Below are 15,536 nucleotides of genomic sequence, written 5' to 3'. Positions count from 1 at the left end.
AGGATCGAACATTGTTTCGTTCTGCTGTGCATGGAGTCGCTATGAGTCGGTTCCGACTCGATGGCACCTGACAACAACAACAACAACAATAATATAAAGGGAGCACTGTGGCTCTGTAGGAGAAGTACTGTACTGCAAACCATAAGTTTGGTGGTTTGAGCTCACCAATCGCTCTGCAGGAGAAAGATGATGCTTTCTGCTCCCTCAAAAGACATAAGAGTCTGGGAAATCCTCTACAGGGTTGCTCTGAGTCGGAACTGACTCAGTGGCATTTAGCAACATTTCATATAAACAGAGCCCTGGTGGCACCGGGGTTAAGTGCTCAACTGCTAACCCAAAGTTCCTTTGTTTAAACCCACTAGCTGCTCTATGGTAGAGAGATGTGGCGGCTGACTTCCGTACGATTTACAGCCTTGGAATTCTACGGGGCAGTTCTACTCTGTCCTGTTACATCCCTATGAGTCCAAATCGACGAGTGGCAATAGGTTTGTTTTTGTTTTTGTCATTTACTGAATATAAAACAGGAACTTGTTGTTAAGTGCCATCAAGTTGGTTTTGACTTATAGCAATCCTGTATGGGGTTTCCGGGGAGCAGCTGGTAGATTTGAACCATTGATCTTATGGTTCACAGTTCAGTGTTGATCCTACAGCACTACACCTGGAGTCCAAAATCGGAAGAGAAAACAGTTATTCAATAATAACATGTTAAAATCATTACAATCAGATAGAATATTTCATAAAGTAGGATTTTAGTAAATATTTTGCCTAAAATCTAAAAGAGAATTAAATATATAAGAATTTAATTACAGATTTTGGGGGGTACAATAATGTTACAAAGGTGGTATAAATAGCTGTTAGCGTGTATCTTCTTTTTATAAGTTAAGATTTTTCTCCTTTGCTATGTTGTTGTTGTTAAGTGTCATCGAATTGGTTCCAACTTATAAGGACCCTGCATAGAGTTTCCAAGGAGTGGCTGGTGGGTTTGAACCATTGACCTTGTGGTCAAACTGACTCTGCAGTCTAGTGCATTATCCTGCAGCACCACACAAGGACTCCTTTGCTATAATGATCTTTGTTAGAAAATGTCACATTCATGTCTCTTACATAAGCTATTTAAATACATGATCTATCTTGGGGGACAGGGATAATGAATACCGAAAGATAAGCGTGCCACTGTGGGGGTCAGCCCACACTTGGATCATCAAGGCTTTGGATCCTAATGAGATCATATGAAGGGAACCTTCTTCTATGAGTTTTTCACCAGGATTTACACACTCTGCACCTTCCGGTCTGCTGCTCTCTAAGATAAAAAAGACATTAGCGTGATCAGCAAACAGTTCATAAAAACTGAGTGAAAAGTGAATGTAGATTATCCAAAGCATGGTTGTTCATTTGTACTAGGTAATTTATCCAGACTGTCTGAACTAGACCTGTTCCAAATCAACAATATTTCCATAGTTCATATGTTAACTCCAAAGAAAGCACAACGAGTGAAAAACAGTATCTAACTAAAACAGCTACTGACTGTTTTAAAATATATACTGAGGGCCACTTGTGGGGTCACTGGGATCACCCCTTACAACCTGCATCACGTATGACATCACTGAGTCCGGGCCAAGGTGTGCACACCATGGTTTCAGCACCTGCCCGTCACTCCTGCCAGTCCTCATGGTGTTACCAAGGATAGAAGTTCTTTTCTAAACTGATCATGTTAAGGATCCCTTTAGAAAAGCTGGGGTGTTTGAACACATCCACTCTCTAGAAACCCTGGTGAATGATCTTTGAATGTAATTACTAAGTGATTCTGAACCTCTACAATGTTTCTCTACGTTTAGGGATGTGTCAGAAGCTTTGGGTTATCTGGTTATTCATCCTGGCTCCCATTTCACCACTTGAAACTCTCTGAATATTTATGATAAGCTGTATCCCCCAGGTCACCCAAGCTACCTGTGATCATGACATGCATGAGTTAAAGTTGTTGTTGTTAAGTGCTATCAAGTCGGTTCCGATGCACAGTGACACTGGGTCAGTGTTGCTGAGAAGTGGCTGGGGGATTTGAATTGCAGACCTTGTGGTTAGCAGTCAAGTGTTTGTCTTACAGGATACAATCTGTCCTTACTAACACTGACCCAAAGAGCCCACAACAACACCACACACTTCATACTACTGCAGTCATCCTCTAACGATCTGGGGCAGGCACTAGGGGACGGGAACTGAAGTAAGAGGCGGCATGGGAAGGACAGCTTGAAATGAAAGAAGGGAGATGATATAGGGCTGACGAATAGTTTGGAAACAGGTAACAGAAAGACAGGAAAGTGGCTCTTGGGTCATCCCTTCCTGTTCTCATGCCAGGAGCCATTCTAATGTCACAAATGGCCCAGGTCAGCGGCAGGACATGGGACAGCTGTCCCAAGCAGCAGCAGCTGTCTGCGTGGTATACCTATGGAGAAAAGAAGGGAACCCAACCAGGCTTTGGTAAATCAAGACCTGCTAGCACTATGTAAAGACATCCAAGGTGAAGAAGTGTTAAGAATAAGTTAGGACATCACTGCATGCTCCTGCTTCACCCAAACTGGCATCTGGAAAACCCTAGGTGTACAAATCAAGTAGTTCTGACACCATACCTGCCTCCTCAAAACTGCTCTCCCATCCAACTACTGATTTGCTTCTTTTCTTGATCTTCTTTGCTTTTTCTGTGGGCTTCTCAGTGTCATGGATACAATCCACATTAAACCACAAGGACACACTGAAGCCCTCTGCCAGGTGTGGCCAGCAGTTTTGGCCCAGCAATGGCAAGTGGAGTGGGGCTACATGCCAAGAGGAAAGCTGCTGGTGGGGAAAGCCTTCACTCTCTGCTGCCTTCTTGCTTCGTGAAGCCCGCGTTCTTCTCAGTAACCCCAGGGCCTTGCTGTTCAGAATTCCAGAGCACTTATGCGACAGAACACCATTGCTTACATTTGGGGTGTGCAATAAAGGGAAGGTTAGATACTGTAAAGGGCTCAGAGAAATGTCAGTCTCAACAATTTTCAGAATACCCAGAAGAAGAATTTCCTAGAGCAAAAGGAAAGTAGATTTGAATTTCATTACAAATGAAAATACAAACATACACATCATTAGTATTTTTCAACACTTCCTTATCTACCATAGCATTAAAAATTTCATTTTTATGTAGTTAAAGTAAAATGTGAAACAGAAATTTCATTTTTAAGATGTATAATCTCCTAGAGCTCATTCACTTTAAATTTATATGCTAAAAGAAAAATCTAAAATTTATGAATTGGCTTAAAGTATTATAAACGAATACTTTAAGGAATCATTTCTACCAAAGGAAAGAGGTTTCTCTCCCAGTAGACTGTAGCACTGCTCTTAATTATTTCATGAAATCCTGTTGCTAAGTGCCATCAAATTGGTTCTGAATCAAAACAGCCATGTTCAGAGTAGCCGAGGCTGTAAATCAGCGCAAGCAGAAAGCCTCATCTTTCTCCCTGGAGCCGCTCGCTGGTGGGCTCTAACTGTGGCTCACAGTCCAGTGCTTACTGTACGGAGCCACCGCACTACTATTTAATGACTAGGGAGACATAAGAACATAGAAAAAATGAACTTGGAACACAATACCCGACTCATGCACAGAGGTGATTATAATAATGAGAAACAAACTCTAGTGACAGATGTATTCCATGTGATCAGTCAATTCTCAGGTATCTACAGTGTTGTTCCTGCTGTTGCTGTTGTTCAGTGCTGTTGAGTTGCTTCCAACTCTCAGCAACCCACACAACGCCGACCTTCTGGTTAGTAGTCTAGTTACGGTGTCACACCAGGACTCCGAAATACCTACAACTGTGGCTTTTAAACAGCGTTCCAGAAGTCTCTCAAGGACCATGGGACTGGAGTGGGATACTGATGGAGGCAGGCCTCGGGAACCTCCCATCCTGCTTCAAACAAGAGAAGCTTCAAGGACTCTTCATTTGATTTGCTTCCAGTCAAGTTTTCATTATGAAAATGATATTCCCCGCCAAGAACAGTTTCAGAGTCACTAATACAGTTCAGTGGTAGTGTGGTGGCTCTGTATGATAAGCACTGGACTGTGAAGCACAAAGTTGGCAGCTGGAGCCCACCAGCCACTCAGCAGGAAAATGATGAGGGTTTCTGCTTCTGTGAAACTGTACAGTCTTGAAACCCTACCAGGGTTGCTATGAGTCAGAACCGACTCCACGGCACTGAAAAGCACCACCAGATGGCTCCACAGTAGAATCCTTGCTTCCACGTGAGTGCGAGTCCTAGCTAGTGCCAGTGCTCCAGTGGGAGCTGCTGTGGACAGACTTTCCAGACTAGATGTACTAGGAAGAAGACCTGGTCATCTACTTCTGAAAATGGATCAGTGAGAACGCCCTGGGTTACAGGGCCCAGTCCATAATGGGGATGGTACGGGACTGGGCAGTGTTTCGTTCCACTGCGCATGGGGTCTCTATGTCCCAAGCACCTACTCCATGGCCGCTAACAACATTACCAACAACAAACTGCAACAAGTAGATAAGTGATATAAGATCATTGAAAAATATGTAAGCATTTCTGTTAAAGGCTAATTAATCCCCAAAATAATGATAAGTGCTTATTGGTATGTTCTCAGCGGTTCAAACTTACCAGTTGCTCCTCGGAAACCCTATACAGGGTTGCTATCAGTCAGAACAGACTTGCTGGCACTTAACAACAATAACAAATTCTCTTTAGTAATAAAAATCATACTATTCCTTAAACACAAAGATTTAAGATGAGGTAGGATAAAGAGACTATATCTCGATATGTCTGGTTATCCAAAACAGAAGTAAAAATGGAGCTAAAATATGTGCAAATAATAATATAATTGAGTACTTGACAGACAACAACATTGAACTGACTGTATAACAATTATGACATAAAAAGTGAGAGCTTAATGATTTCCAGATAATTTAAAATAAATTCTATTAATAATTGTTGTTGTTGTTAAGTGCCGTCGAGTCAATTCCGACCCATAACAACTCTGTATAGGGTTTCCAAGGAGCAGCTGGTGAGCTTGAACCACCGACCCTGCAGTTCAAATGGCTTTGCAGTCTGGCACATTAACCCCCAGCGCCACACCAGGAGTCTCTATTAATAATAGCTATGGCATATTTACTGTACAAGGAGATTTCTCCAGAAATATTCTCAAAAGAAGGGTTAAGTCTTCTGCACATGTTCTTGAGCTCATCAAAGACACCAAAAGATCCACCAGTACGCTCTGGCAAGCTAAAATTAAACCACGACAGAGAGGACAAATTAAAGCTATTATATACTGCAATGAAACAAATCAAAGACTACTGTCACATCTTGACTGGATTATAAACAATCTAATAATTCCAAAACTGGCTGAAAAAATAGCAGCATAAAAAACTGTAAAATTACCATCCAACAGACAAACAGCAGCAACAAAACCTTTTTCTTAAAGATAGGTTAAGTAAACCAACACAGTACTTGTTAACTAAATAAATAATTGATTAGATACAACACCATTTGTAACCTTCTCATCTTGAAAAGGTTTAACTCATAACGATCAATTTCTAAATAGAAAATTAGGTGACAGAAATAAAACTGGAAATATTAATGATTATTTAAATACTTAAATACCACAAAAATTTAATTTGAACAGTATCTTTTTCCTATCAGAAGATTTAGCATAAAATCTAAATGATGGTTCACATTTCTAGAGCAGAATAACAACTCATCATTTTAGAACATATTATAGTATCCAAAGTATTTTCATAGATGTATTTTCTCAGCTGATCCACACATATACATATGCACACACACACACCCCACAAATTATTATTTCCATTTCAGAGATGACAAAAAAAAAATACTTATAAAGAATTTGAGATGTCTTTTGAAGGATGAATTTCAGGAGACTTGGAAGTCCAAGAATAAGAATCCTGTTTAAGCAACACATTTTGTAGATGCAGTGAGTTGATGTAATAGTGCATATTTGCTATAGTTGGAAAGATAACTTGCAGAGAGACTATAAAATAGCATGGACTCTTCTGTGTAATTAACATGAATCCATGGAAAATTTTTAAGTAGGGAAATAATAGGATCAAAGTAAAGTGTGTATGCTTAATTATTTTTCAATTCAAAACCATTTCATATCAAAAAGGGGGCATGGATAAATATATTATTGCTGTTGCTGCTAAGTGATGTCGAGTCAGCTCTGACCCATAGTGACCCCATATAGAGTTTCCAAGGAGAGGTTGGTGAACTTGAACCATGGACTTTGCATTTCAAACCAACTTTGCAGTCCAGAGCACTAACCCATATATGAGGAGTCCTGGTGTGGTGCTGTGGGTTAATGCACTGAACTGCAAAGTCGGTTTGAACCAGAAGGTCGACGGATCAAGCTCACCAACCTCTCCTCAGAAACCCTATACAGGGTCACTATGGGTCAGAACCGACTACACAGCACTTAAGGACAATGATATTTACATACATATATATGTAGAGTCCTGGTATGGCGCGCTAAAATAAGCACTCGACCACAGGGCTGGTTTGAGCCACAAAGTCGGTAGTTCAAACTCACCAGTTGCTCCTTGGAAACCCTACATAGGGTCACTATGAGTCGGAACCAACTCGACGGCATTTAACAACAATATCCATATATCTATATCCATTATGAATCTCTCAAGTATTTGAGGAAGTACTAAGAGTAGGCATTCACTCAGTAGCAGGTAAGGAAGGCAGCAATACAATAATGGTGAAGGGCTACAACCCCTTTACTTAGTGACTCTCAACAACTGACTTTATCCCTTGGAATCTAGCTTTTCCTCTCTATAAAGTAGAGCTGTTTACAGTGTGTCTCCTTACTCTGTGGTTCTGAGGAACAAATGAGATAATGCAAATGAAGGTGTTTTTTTAAAAACACAAGGCAGCATGCCAGTGAAAGCTATCATCAACTTCTCAGTTCACATTATAAGAAAATCAATACTAATATTTCAAATTCACAATTTCAACTTACCTTGGAAGTCATTTTCAGTCTGAATTAAAATACTTAAGAACCCTCCTAATAGATTTTTCACAGTTCCCTGAAAATTAAAAAAAAAAAAAAAAATTCTTATCTCATGAAAGCCTGAAGTAACTTTAATGTTTTGTAAATTATTTATTTAATAAATGTCTACTGTATTTGCAAATATGCAATGAAAAATGACTGGAAAGAATGTTATGTGTAAGATCAGAGAAAATTTCCATTTTCTTTTTCATAACGTTTTTGTATTTCCTAATTTATTAAAGGGGTCCTGGGTGGCACTGCAGGATAAGCACTGGATTTCTAACCACAAGATCCACAGTTCAAGCCCCCCAGCCACTCCTCAGAAGCCCTAGACAGCGTCACTAACAGTCACAACTGACTTGTTGAAAACTGACAACTTTTTAAAAATAATGAGCATATATTAAAATTAAATGCAATTTTTCAAATGCTACTCTTTCTCAGAAATACATCAGAATCTATCACTGGTTAACCAATGAGAACATTAAATTTTTTATATTAACTTAAGGAATTAAAAACTTTTTGCAGATTAAAACATACTTAATACAATTAACCATACAAGACCACAAGGGCAGCATTTGTCCAAAAGCAAAACTCAGAAGGCCAGAAGGGGCAAGAAAGAAGGATGAATAGAAACAGGAAACCCAGGGAGGAAGTGGGAAGAGTGATGCTATATTGAAGAGACTACAACCAATGTCAGGAAACAAAACATATACAGATTGTAGAATGGAAAACGAATTTGCCCTGTCAGCTTTTACCCAAACCATAGTGAAAAGTTCAAATATAAAAACACACTTAAGGTATCATAAAGGATAAGTGGTTATTCTCAAGTAATTTTCAGACAAATTGGGTTATAAATATGGAAATAATTAGAGGGCAAATCCAATAAATATTAATCACATTTAATTAGAAGCATCTTTTACCTGTTGCATGAGCAGAAAAATATTTTTTTCTTTCTGCCTGATGATTTTCAAAAAACTCTCAAAGACATGGGCAAGCACATCAAGTTTGACTTTACTAGAAGAAAGTAAATTTAATTCCAGCATACAAATCTCAGGATATATTATTTCCCCTTGAGTGAGGTTTTCAAGGAAGTAATTTGGAAAGTCTGATGCATTTAAACCTTCTGTCTCAGACTTAGAGTCTACCACTGAAAAGGGAAAAAGAAAAGAGTATTTTTATTCCCTACACACCAAATAGTTCAAACGTTATTAATCATTTAGAAGATCTAGTGGCAACAAAAAAAATTGCTATTTTGCAAAAAGATGCTCACAAAAGCTTTTTCTAGAAGATGACTTTTGTTTATGTATGTATCTTGAACAACCAAGTCTTATGGATATTTTGAAGAGTAGTGAGTAGTTTTCACAGTAATTTTTATATTCTCTAGAACTATAAATAATATCAACAGTAATTTTCATAGAATTGATCTACCATAATACAGGTTTACCATATTCCTCCAATACAACTGTGGGGGAAAAATACTATTTCAAATGTTCTGACGCCAAAATACCTAAATCATAAGGTGGGTAAATATGCCTACTTATATATATGTGAAAGTAAGTTTGGCTATTGGTTTAGTGAATTATATACTTTGTCTTATTCATATTGAGAACAGAGACTGTCTCACTTAATTTGAAAATCTTTGAAAAATTTGGCTGGTATGCTCCTAAAGGGACTACTAGGATTTTTTGGTTGGTTTTATTTTTGATGTTCATGTACTCATCCCTCATTTACCGACATGGTTAGGTTCCAAGAATCAGTTTTATGTAAAAGTGAAGAATACCCACATGATATCACAAAATGGAAAATGATTGCATCATTACATAACTGCCAAACCACTGAGAATCCCTGCCCAGCCAAGCTGACACATGACCTTAACCATCACTGACTCATACCTCAGCATTCGGTACTGCCAGAATCACATCACTAATGCACAAAATATAAGTTAGCCAATTTTAAAATATGGCTATAATTCAAAATGTCAGGTAGTCAGATGGTTATTAAGTGTAGAGTTGTTGTTGTTAAGTACCGTGGAGGTGGTTCCGACTCATAGTGACCCTGCACAGAGTTTCCAAGGCTGAACGCCTCATCTTTCTCCCACAGAGCCGCTGGTAGTTTCGAACTGCTAAGTCTGAGGTTGGCAGCCCGACTTGTAACCACTACGCTGCCAGCACTACTTAAGTGCAGAGTAGATGTAGTTAAGAAACGAGCAAATTTCTACCTAGGCCAGAATTTTTTTAATTGGGCTTTAGTTAGCAGATATGTAAAATATAAAAAGGAGGAAATCTAACATTATACTATGATAAAACAAACTTACCATTAAGCCAATAATTTTTCAAAAAGTATCTGTTATGGATCGATAAGGCCCCTTCATTTTGATAGGAAAGAGAAAGTCGACTTTGGGACAATAAAGTACTATGGAACTTAGTGAAGACTGACAGGGCTCAGATAGCCACAAGGCCATCAGATAAAAGGATGGAGCCTTTCCAGAAATCTGATTCTAGTTAATCCATCTTTTCCATTCTACTCAAGTTTTAAACCTAGATACAAAAGATCAAGTGCAATGAAGTTCCAACCTAAGGGCCTATGCTGCAGTATCTTTGGATGTGACAGAAAGATGTCAGCATCCATTATCTTATGTAATCTTTATAACAAACTGCCTGGAATGCCCTTCTTGCCAATGTTTGCATGCCTAGGCCTTAATGGGAATCACCTGGTCAGAGAGGCTGTCTCTGACTGCCCAATCACATCACATCACCTTGTTGCATTTTCTTCATATTGTTTATTTCTGGTATTTGCTGGTCTTTCCCATTACAATATGTATATAAACACAAGGACTTTCTCCTTCATCCCTGTATTCCTAGGCATTCAATCAATGCTCGTGATAAGGAAATAGACCTGGATGTGTTAAACTGCATATGTGAATGCCCGAATTTACTGCAAAGACCAAATGAAACAAAAATGAAATTGCACTTATTAAACTGTGAGGCCAGACAGCTGCTAATAAAGTGACAATGTGGCTTGCAAATCCAATCACAAGTGCTCCAGTGATACCTTACCATGATCCTGGCTTTCACTGTCCTCAGGATTGCTTTCACTGTCTGCCTCATAACCTTCTTCTTCAACCAAAAGCTTAAAACTACAGCTCTGAGAGTCCTCAGCTTCTGAAAAATCATCAGGCTGGGGAGACAGTTCCTCTTCAGACTGGTGGCTCTTTAAGATCAACATAATCCAAAGGTGAAAGTTGTAAAATGTGCTCCTTTTTACTAATATAATATTAATTACTCAAAAATCACTTAAGTACATCATCAATATTTTCTTTATAATAAAAATCTTAGTAATCAATATGATCCATTATTAATTAGGTAACACACCCACAAAAATTTCCAGTCAACTTGATTAACACTTGAGAAAAGGGGGTTTCTAAAAGGCTTAACTACAGGTCATTTCAGTTTTACTGAAAAATAAATCAATTTAAGAAATTTCATTCTAATTACAGAATAGGAAATGATGACTAAACACCACAATGAGGTGGAATTATAATCCACACAACTTAATGCTGATAAACATATTTATATGCATTTATTTATGGAAAATATTTTACATATGAATTTTATGAATAAAGTCTTCATTATGAAAAAATATTAGATAACCAGAAGAGACATGAAAATGTTTCAAAAAGATTTCACAATGCAATTGTCTATATACAACCATCTCAGAAATCAAGAGCTCCCATATTAACCTCATATGTAATATTTTATAGCATGAAATTTCCTTTTCTTATAAAAATGTTTACTAATACCTCCACATTAGAAAACATTTTCACTTAAAGGGGTACTTTATCATTGCAACATCAATAAAAAGGAAGAATAAAGTTAAGTACTTCAGCTTTTAACAATTAGCCAACTGATACATACGATGAATGCATTAAAAGCTATTTCAATAAGCTTAAGTTATGACAAACAGTAACATAAAATCCTATGGGGGTAAAGCATTAGATAACATCATACAGCTAGATCATGGAATTGAGAGAGACAATATATACAGGAAAGCTAGCAACTAATTAAAGGTAAAGGAAGCATGAAAGAAGAGGGAAATGAAATCTGTATTACAAGGTTTCATACATTTTTAAAAAATATTTCTTTTAGAAAAAAATGCTAATACAAACAACTAAAAAAAACTATGCTTACTCTTTTCTATAAGAATACTGGTCATCTTTATGTTCAGTGGTTCAAAATGAAAGAAGAAGGTTTTGGAAATATTATCTGTACCAATATTAAATTAGATAAGATGGCTTAGTCCTCATTATCCCTAATTTATCACTTAACACACTATCAGTTATGTATAAGACTTTTCTAATCCAAGGATACACTTCTGTCTTGGTGAGAGTAATTTTCCTTATCTTTCCAGATTAGATGAAGAAAAGCACACAGCTCGTTCTCCTATGGAACCTAAGTTTTATGAGATAGGGACTGACTAAAAACTATCCATTCTAGAGGAGATTGTTAGGGCCCACCACACTCACTCACTTGAAGACATCCTGGTCCCTATATCACATCATCAGTGTCTTCATCCCCACCACACTCTGCCTCTGTAGTTATCCCCAAACAAAAGTATTGTCATTTGCTTGCCCCCAGTATATGTGAGCTACTCATACCTTCTCATTCATAGCATCACTATGTTCAAAATCTGCAGAGTGATTCCCCAGAGCAACTCGAAGCAGGGCATCAAATAAAGGCTTTGCTAATTCTGTTTCAATCACCTTTGACTGGGAAAGTTGGTCCCTCATTTCAAGCAATATATTTTCCACAGAAAAGTTCTAAAGTAAAAATACAAGAGATTAAGAATATTAATAATACAAATTTACAAAATGAAATGACAAAACAAATGGTAAGTTTATATTTACAAGTAGAAAGTGAGCCCATGTATTTGCAGTTGATCTGAAAGCAAAACGACTGTATAAATATCAAACACATATAAATATCTCACTGTTAGGGTTACCAATGAGCAAAATGACTGTATAAATACCAAACACACATAAATATCTCACTGTTAGGGTTAACAATGAGCAAAATGACTGTATAAATACCAAACACACATAAATATCTCACCGTTAGTATTAACAATAAGCAAAATGACTGTATAAATATCAAACACACATAAATATCTCACTGAGGATTAACAATGTTTTTTTTTAATCAAATATTCATTTTATTTGGTTTTAAATTTCATGTACCTTAGATAAATGAAACTGTATAAACTTATCAGACACACAAAAAAAAGCTCTCTTGAAGCTTCAGAGAGTTGTGATTAACTATCTCCAGATTTCACAAATTCTTTTTTCTTAATGAGATTCCTTAGGGCTTTATGAATCCCTTCTATTCCTTTTCTCTCCCTCTCTTCTTTATGCCTTCCCTTCAGTCCATGAAGGGAACTCTTACTGCTTGCCTAAATCCACATGCCAAGTGATGAGACCAATGGATAAGAAACTCCCTTCTCTTTAGGGAATTCTATGTCCAATGTAAGAAACAGATACAATACAAACAAGACAGTATGTTTACAATACTGGTGCAATAAACAAATTCTCTGAGAACAGAAATGATTTGAAATGGTACCTGTGAGACCTGTCAAAGTGTCTCAGAGGAGGGGATGCATGAAGTACACAGCGAAAGTCAAGTAGGAAAACAGCAGACAGGGAAGCAAGGGAGAGTGCACACTTGCCAGAAGAACAGGGATCAAAATGCAGGCCACCCTGAGAACCTGTCAGCCTAGTCTGGAGCCTTCCAAGCGGTGAGGGTTGGCAGGAAGTAAGCCAAACAAGGAAGCAACAGCCAGACAATGAAGGGTGTTGCTGTGTTAGGTTAAGGAGTGTGGATTTCAGTTAAGGACTGAAACTGGAGTAGGGAGAGTCTGCCGACTGAGAGGGCAGGAGAGTCAGTAAGAGTGGAGAGGGTCTCCCCAGATAAGACTGGAAATTCTTATGTAAGTGATAGACTGACCGCTGAAATGTGTTCTCAAGGAGAAACTGGTAAGAGTATGAGGGAAATAAAACAGGTCATGGGAAGAAGCCAGGCAGAGATGTGGTTTAAGAAGAAGACTAGCCACATCTAATCCCATGTGAGTCTCTGGAGCCTGCACTGTGACAAATCACCAGCTATTGCCTATGGTTATCCTTCCTGGGCATCGTCAAAGGCAATCCATCAGAGACAGGTGGAGATGCAAGCCCTCGGCAGATGGGTGCTTCTGTCTGGTGTAGGGGATAGGCAGGGCACCCATTAGAATCACACCAAGACTGTAATCTTTCAACTTGAAAGCACAAGCACCATTACGACTCATCTGATATTTAAGGCATTCTGCAAAATCAATGATTTGTCCATTTCAAATACTTTCTTTAGACAGCATAAGATACAATTATACACATGGACCTCACCAGATGGAAGACACAGAAAGCAAATTGACTACATCTGCAGGAAGAGACAGTGGAAAAGCTCCATATCATCAGCCAAACCAAGGTCAGAGGCAGATTGTAGAACAGACCATCAACTGCTTGTATGCAAATTCAAACTGAAACGGAAGAAAATGAAAACAAGTCCACAGAGCCAAAATATGACCTTGAATATATCTCAACTGAATTTAGAAATCATCTCAATAACAGATGTGATACATTAAAAACTAAAGACCAAAGACCAGAGAGTTATGGGAATGACATCAAGAATATCATACAGGAAGAAGGCAAAAAGTTATTAAGAAGAAAAGAAGGCAGGAAAAGATCAAAATGGATGTCAAAAGAGACCCTGAAACTCTTTCTCCAGCGTAGCGATGCTAGAGCAAATGGAAGAAATGAGGCCCTACAAGAGCTGAACAGAAAATTTCAAAAGTCAGCTTGAGAACACAAAGACAAATTATTACAATGAAATGTGCAAAGATCTGGAGTCAGAAAACGAGGAAACCTTGTCTTCAGAGTGCTCACCGCTGAAATCCACAGGCTCAGCATTTCTCAAGCTGGGGAACTGAAGAAAAAATTCAAGCCTCAAAATGATTGAAGGATTCTCTGGGCAAATTATCGAATGACGCAGAAAGCATCAAAAGAAAATGGAAGGAATACAGAGTCACTGTACCCAAAGGAAATGGTTGATGTTCAACCATTTCAAAAGGTAGCACATGATCAAGAGCCAATGACACTGAAGGCGGAAGTCTAACGTACAACAAAGGAACTGGCCCACAACAAGGCTCCAGGAATTGATGGAATAAAAATTGAAATCTTTCAAGAAAGTGAAGTAGCACTGAAGGCACTCGCTCATCTCTGCCAAGATATTTGGAAGACAACTATCTAGCCAACTGATTGGAAGAGATCTGTATTTGTGCCCATTCCAAAGAAAGGTGACCCAACAGAATGCGAAAATCATCGGACAATCTCTTTGATATCCCATACGAGTAAAGTTTTACTAAAAGTAATACAGAAACGGCTGCAACCATCCAGAGGTTCAAGCCAAATTAAGAGGTCGTAGAACGAGAGATATCACTGCTGATGTCTTGGCTGAAAGCAGAGAATACCAGAAAGATGTTTACCTGTGCTTTACTATGCAAAGGCTTTCAATTGTGTGGATCACGACAAGCTATGAACAACATTGAGACGTATGAGTATTCCGGAACACTACATTGTGATCATGAGGAATCTGTACGTGGACCAAGAGGCAGTTGTTTGAACAAAACGTGGGAACACTGAATGGTTTAAAATTAAGAAAGGTGTGTGACGGGGTTGCATTCTTTTACCATACTTATTCAACCTGTATGCTGAGCACATAATCCGAGAAGCTAGGTTATATGAAGAAAAACATGACATCAGGATTGGAGGAAGACTCATTAACAACCTGCGATATGCAGCTGATACAACCTTGATTGCTGAAAGTGAAAAGGACTTAAAACACTTACTGATGAAGATCTAAGAGCACAGCCTTCGGTATGGATTGCATCTCAATGTAAAGAAAACAAAAATCCTCACCACTGGACCAATAAACAACATTCTTATCAGTGGAGAAAACACTGAAGTTGTCAAGGACTTCATTCTTCTTGGATCAACTATCACCACTCACAGAAGCAGCAGTCAAGAAATCAGACAACGTACTGCATTAAGCAAATCTGCTACACAAGCCCTTTTTAAAGTGTTGAAGAGCAAAGATGTCAGCTTGAGGACTAAGGTGCGCCTGACCCAAGCCATGGTATTTTCAATAACTTCATATGCATACGAAATCTGGACAGTGAATAAGGAAGATCGTAGAATTTATGCTTTTGAGTTATGGTGTTGGAGGAGAATATTGAAAGTGCCATGGGCTGCCAAAAGAACCAACAGATCTGTGTTGGAAGAAGTGCAGCCAGAGTGTTCCTTGGAGGCCAGGATGGCCAGACTTCTCTCATACCTTGGACATATTGTCAGGCGGGATCAGTCGCTGGAGAAGGATATCATGTTTGGTAAGGTGGCGGGTCAGAGAAA

General features: G+C 38.5%; 1 protein-coding gene across 1 annotated transcript in view; it reads right to left on the bottom strand.

Moving 5' to 3' along the window:
• Nucleotides 1–15,536, bottom strand: part of LYST (lysosomal trafficking regulator) — a 222,988-nt gene that overhangs the window by 189,376 nt on the left and 18,076 nt on the right. The window contains exons 5-11 of the mRNA XM_006872009.1: nucleotides 11,703–11,864; nucleotides 10,105–10,258; nucleotides 7,969–8,195; nucleotides 7,019–7,085; nucleotides 5,153–5,262; nucleotides 2,625–3,051; nucleotides 1,156–1,300 (exon numbers count right to left, since the gene is read on the bottom strand). Of these exons, the coding sequence (XP_006872071.1) occupies nucleotides 1,156–1,300; nucleotides 2,625–3,051; nucleotides 5,153–5,262; nucleotides 7,019–7,085; nucleotides 7,969–8,195; nucleotides 10,105–10,258; nucleotides 11,703–11,864 (1,292 nt within the window). The remainder of the gene's footprint in view (nucleotides 1–1,155; nucleotides 1,301–2,624; nucleotides 3,052–5,152; nucleotides 5,263–7,018; nucleotides 7,086–7,968; nucleotides 8,196–10,104; nucleotides 10,259–11,702; nucleotides 11,865–15,536) is intronic.

Source organism: Chrysochloris asiatica, unplaced genomic scaffold (genome assembly GCF_000296735.1).
Source record: "Chrysochloris asiatica unplaced genomic scaffold, ChrAsi1.0 scaffold00179, whole genome shotgun sequence".
Taxonomy (NCBI): Eukaryota; Metazoa; Chordata; class Mammalia; order Afrosoricida; family Chrysochloridae; genus Chrysochloris; species Chrysochloris asiatica.
Note: the sequence above shows the minus strand (reverse complement) of the source record. Positions and strands in the feature narration are given on the sequence as shown.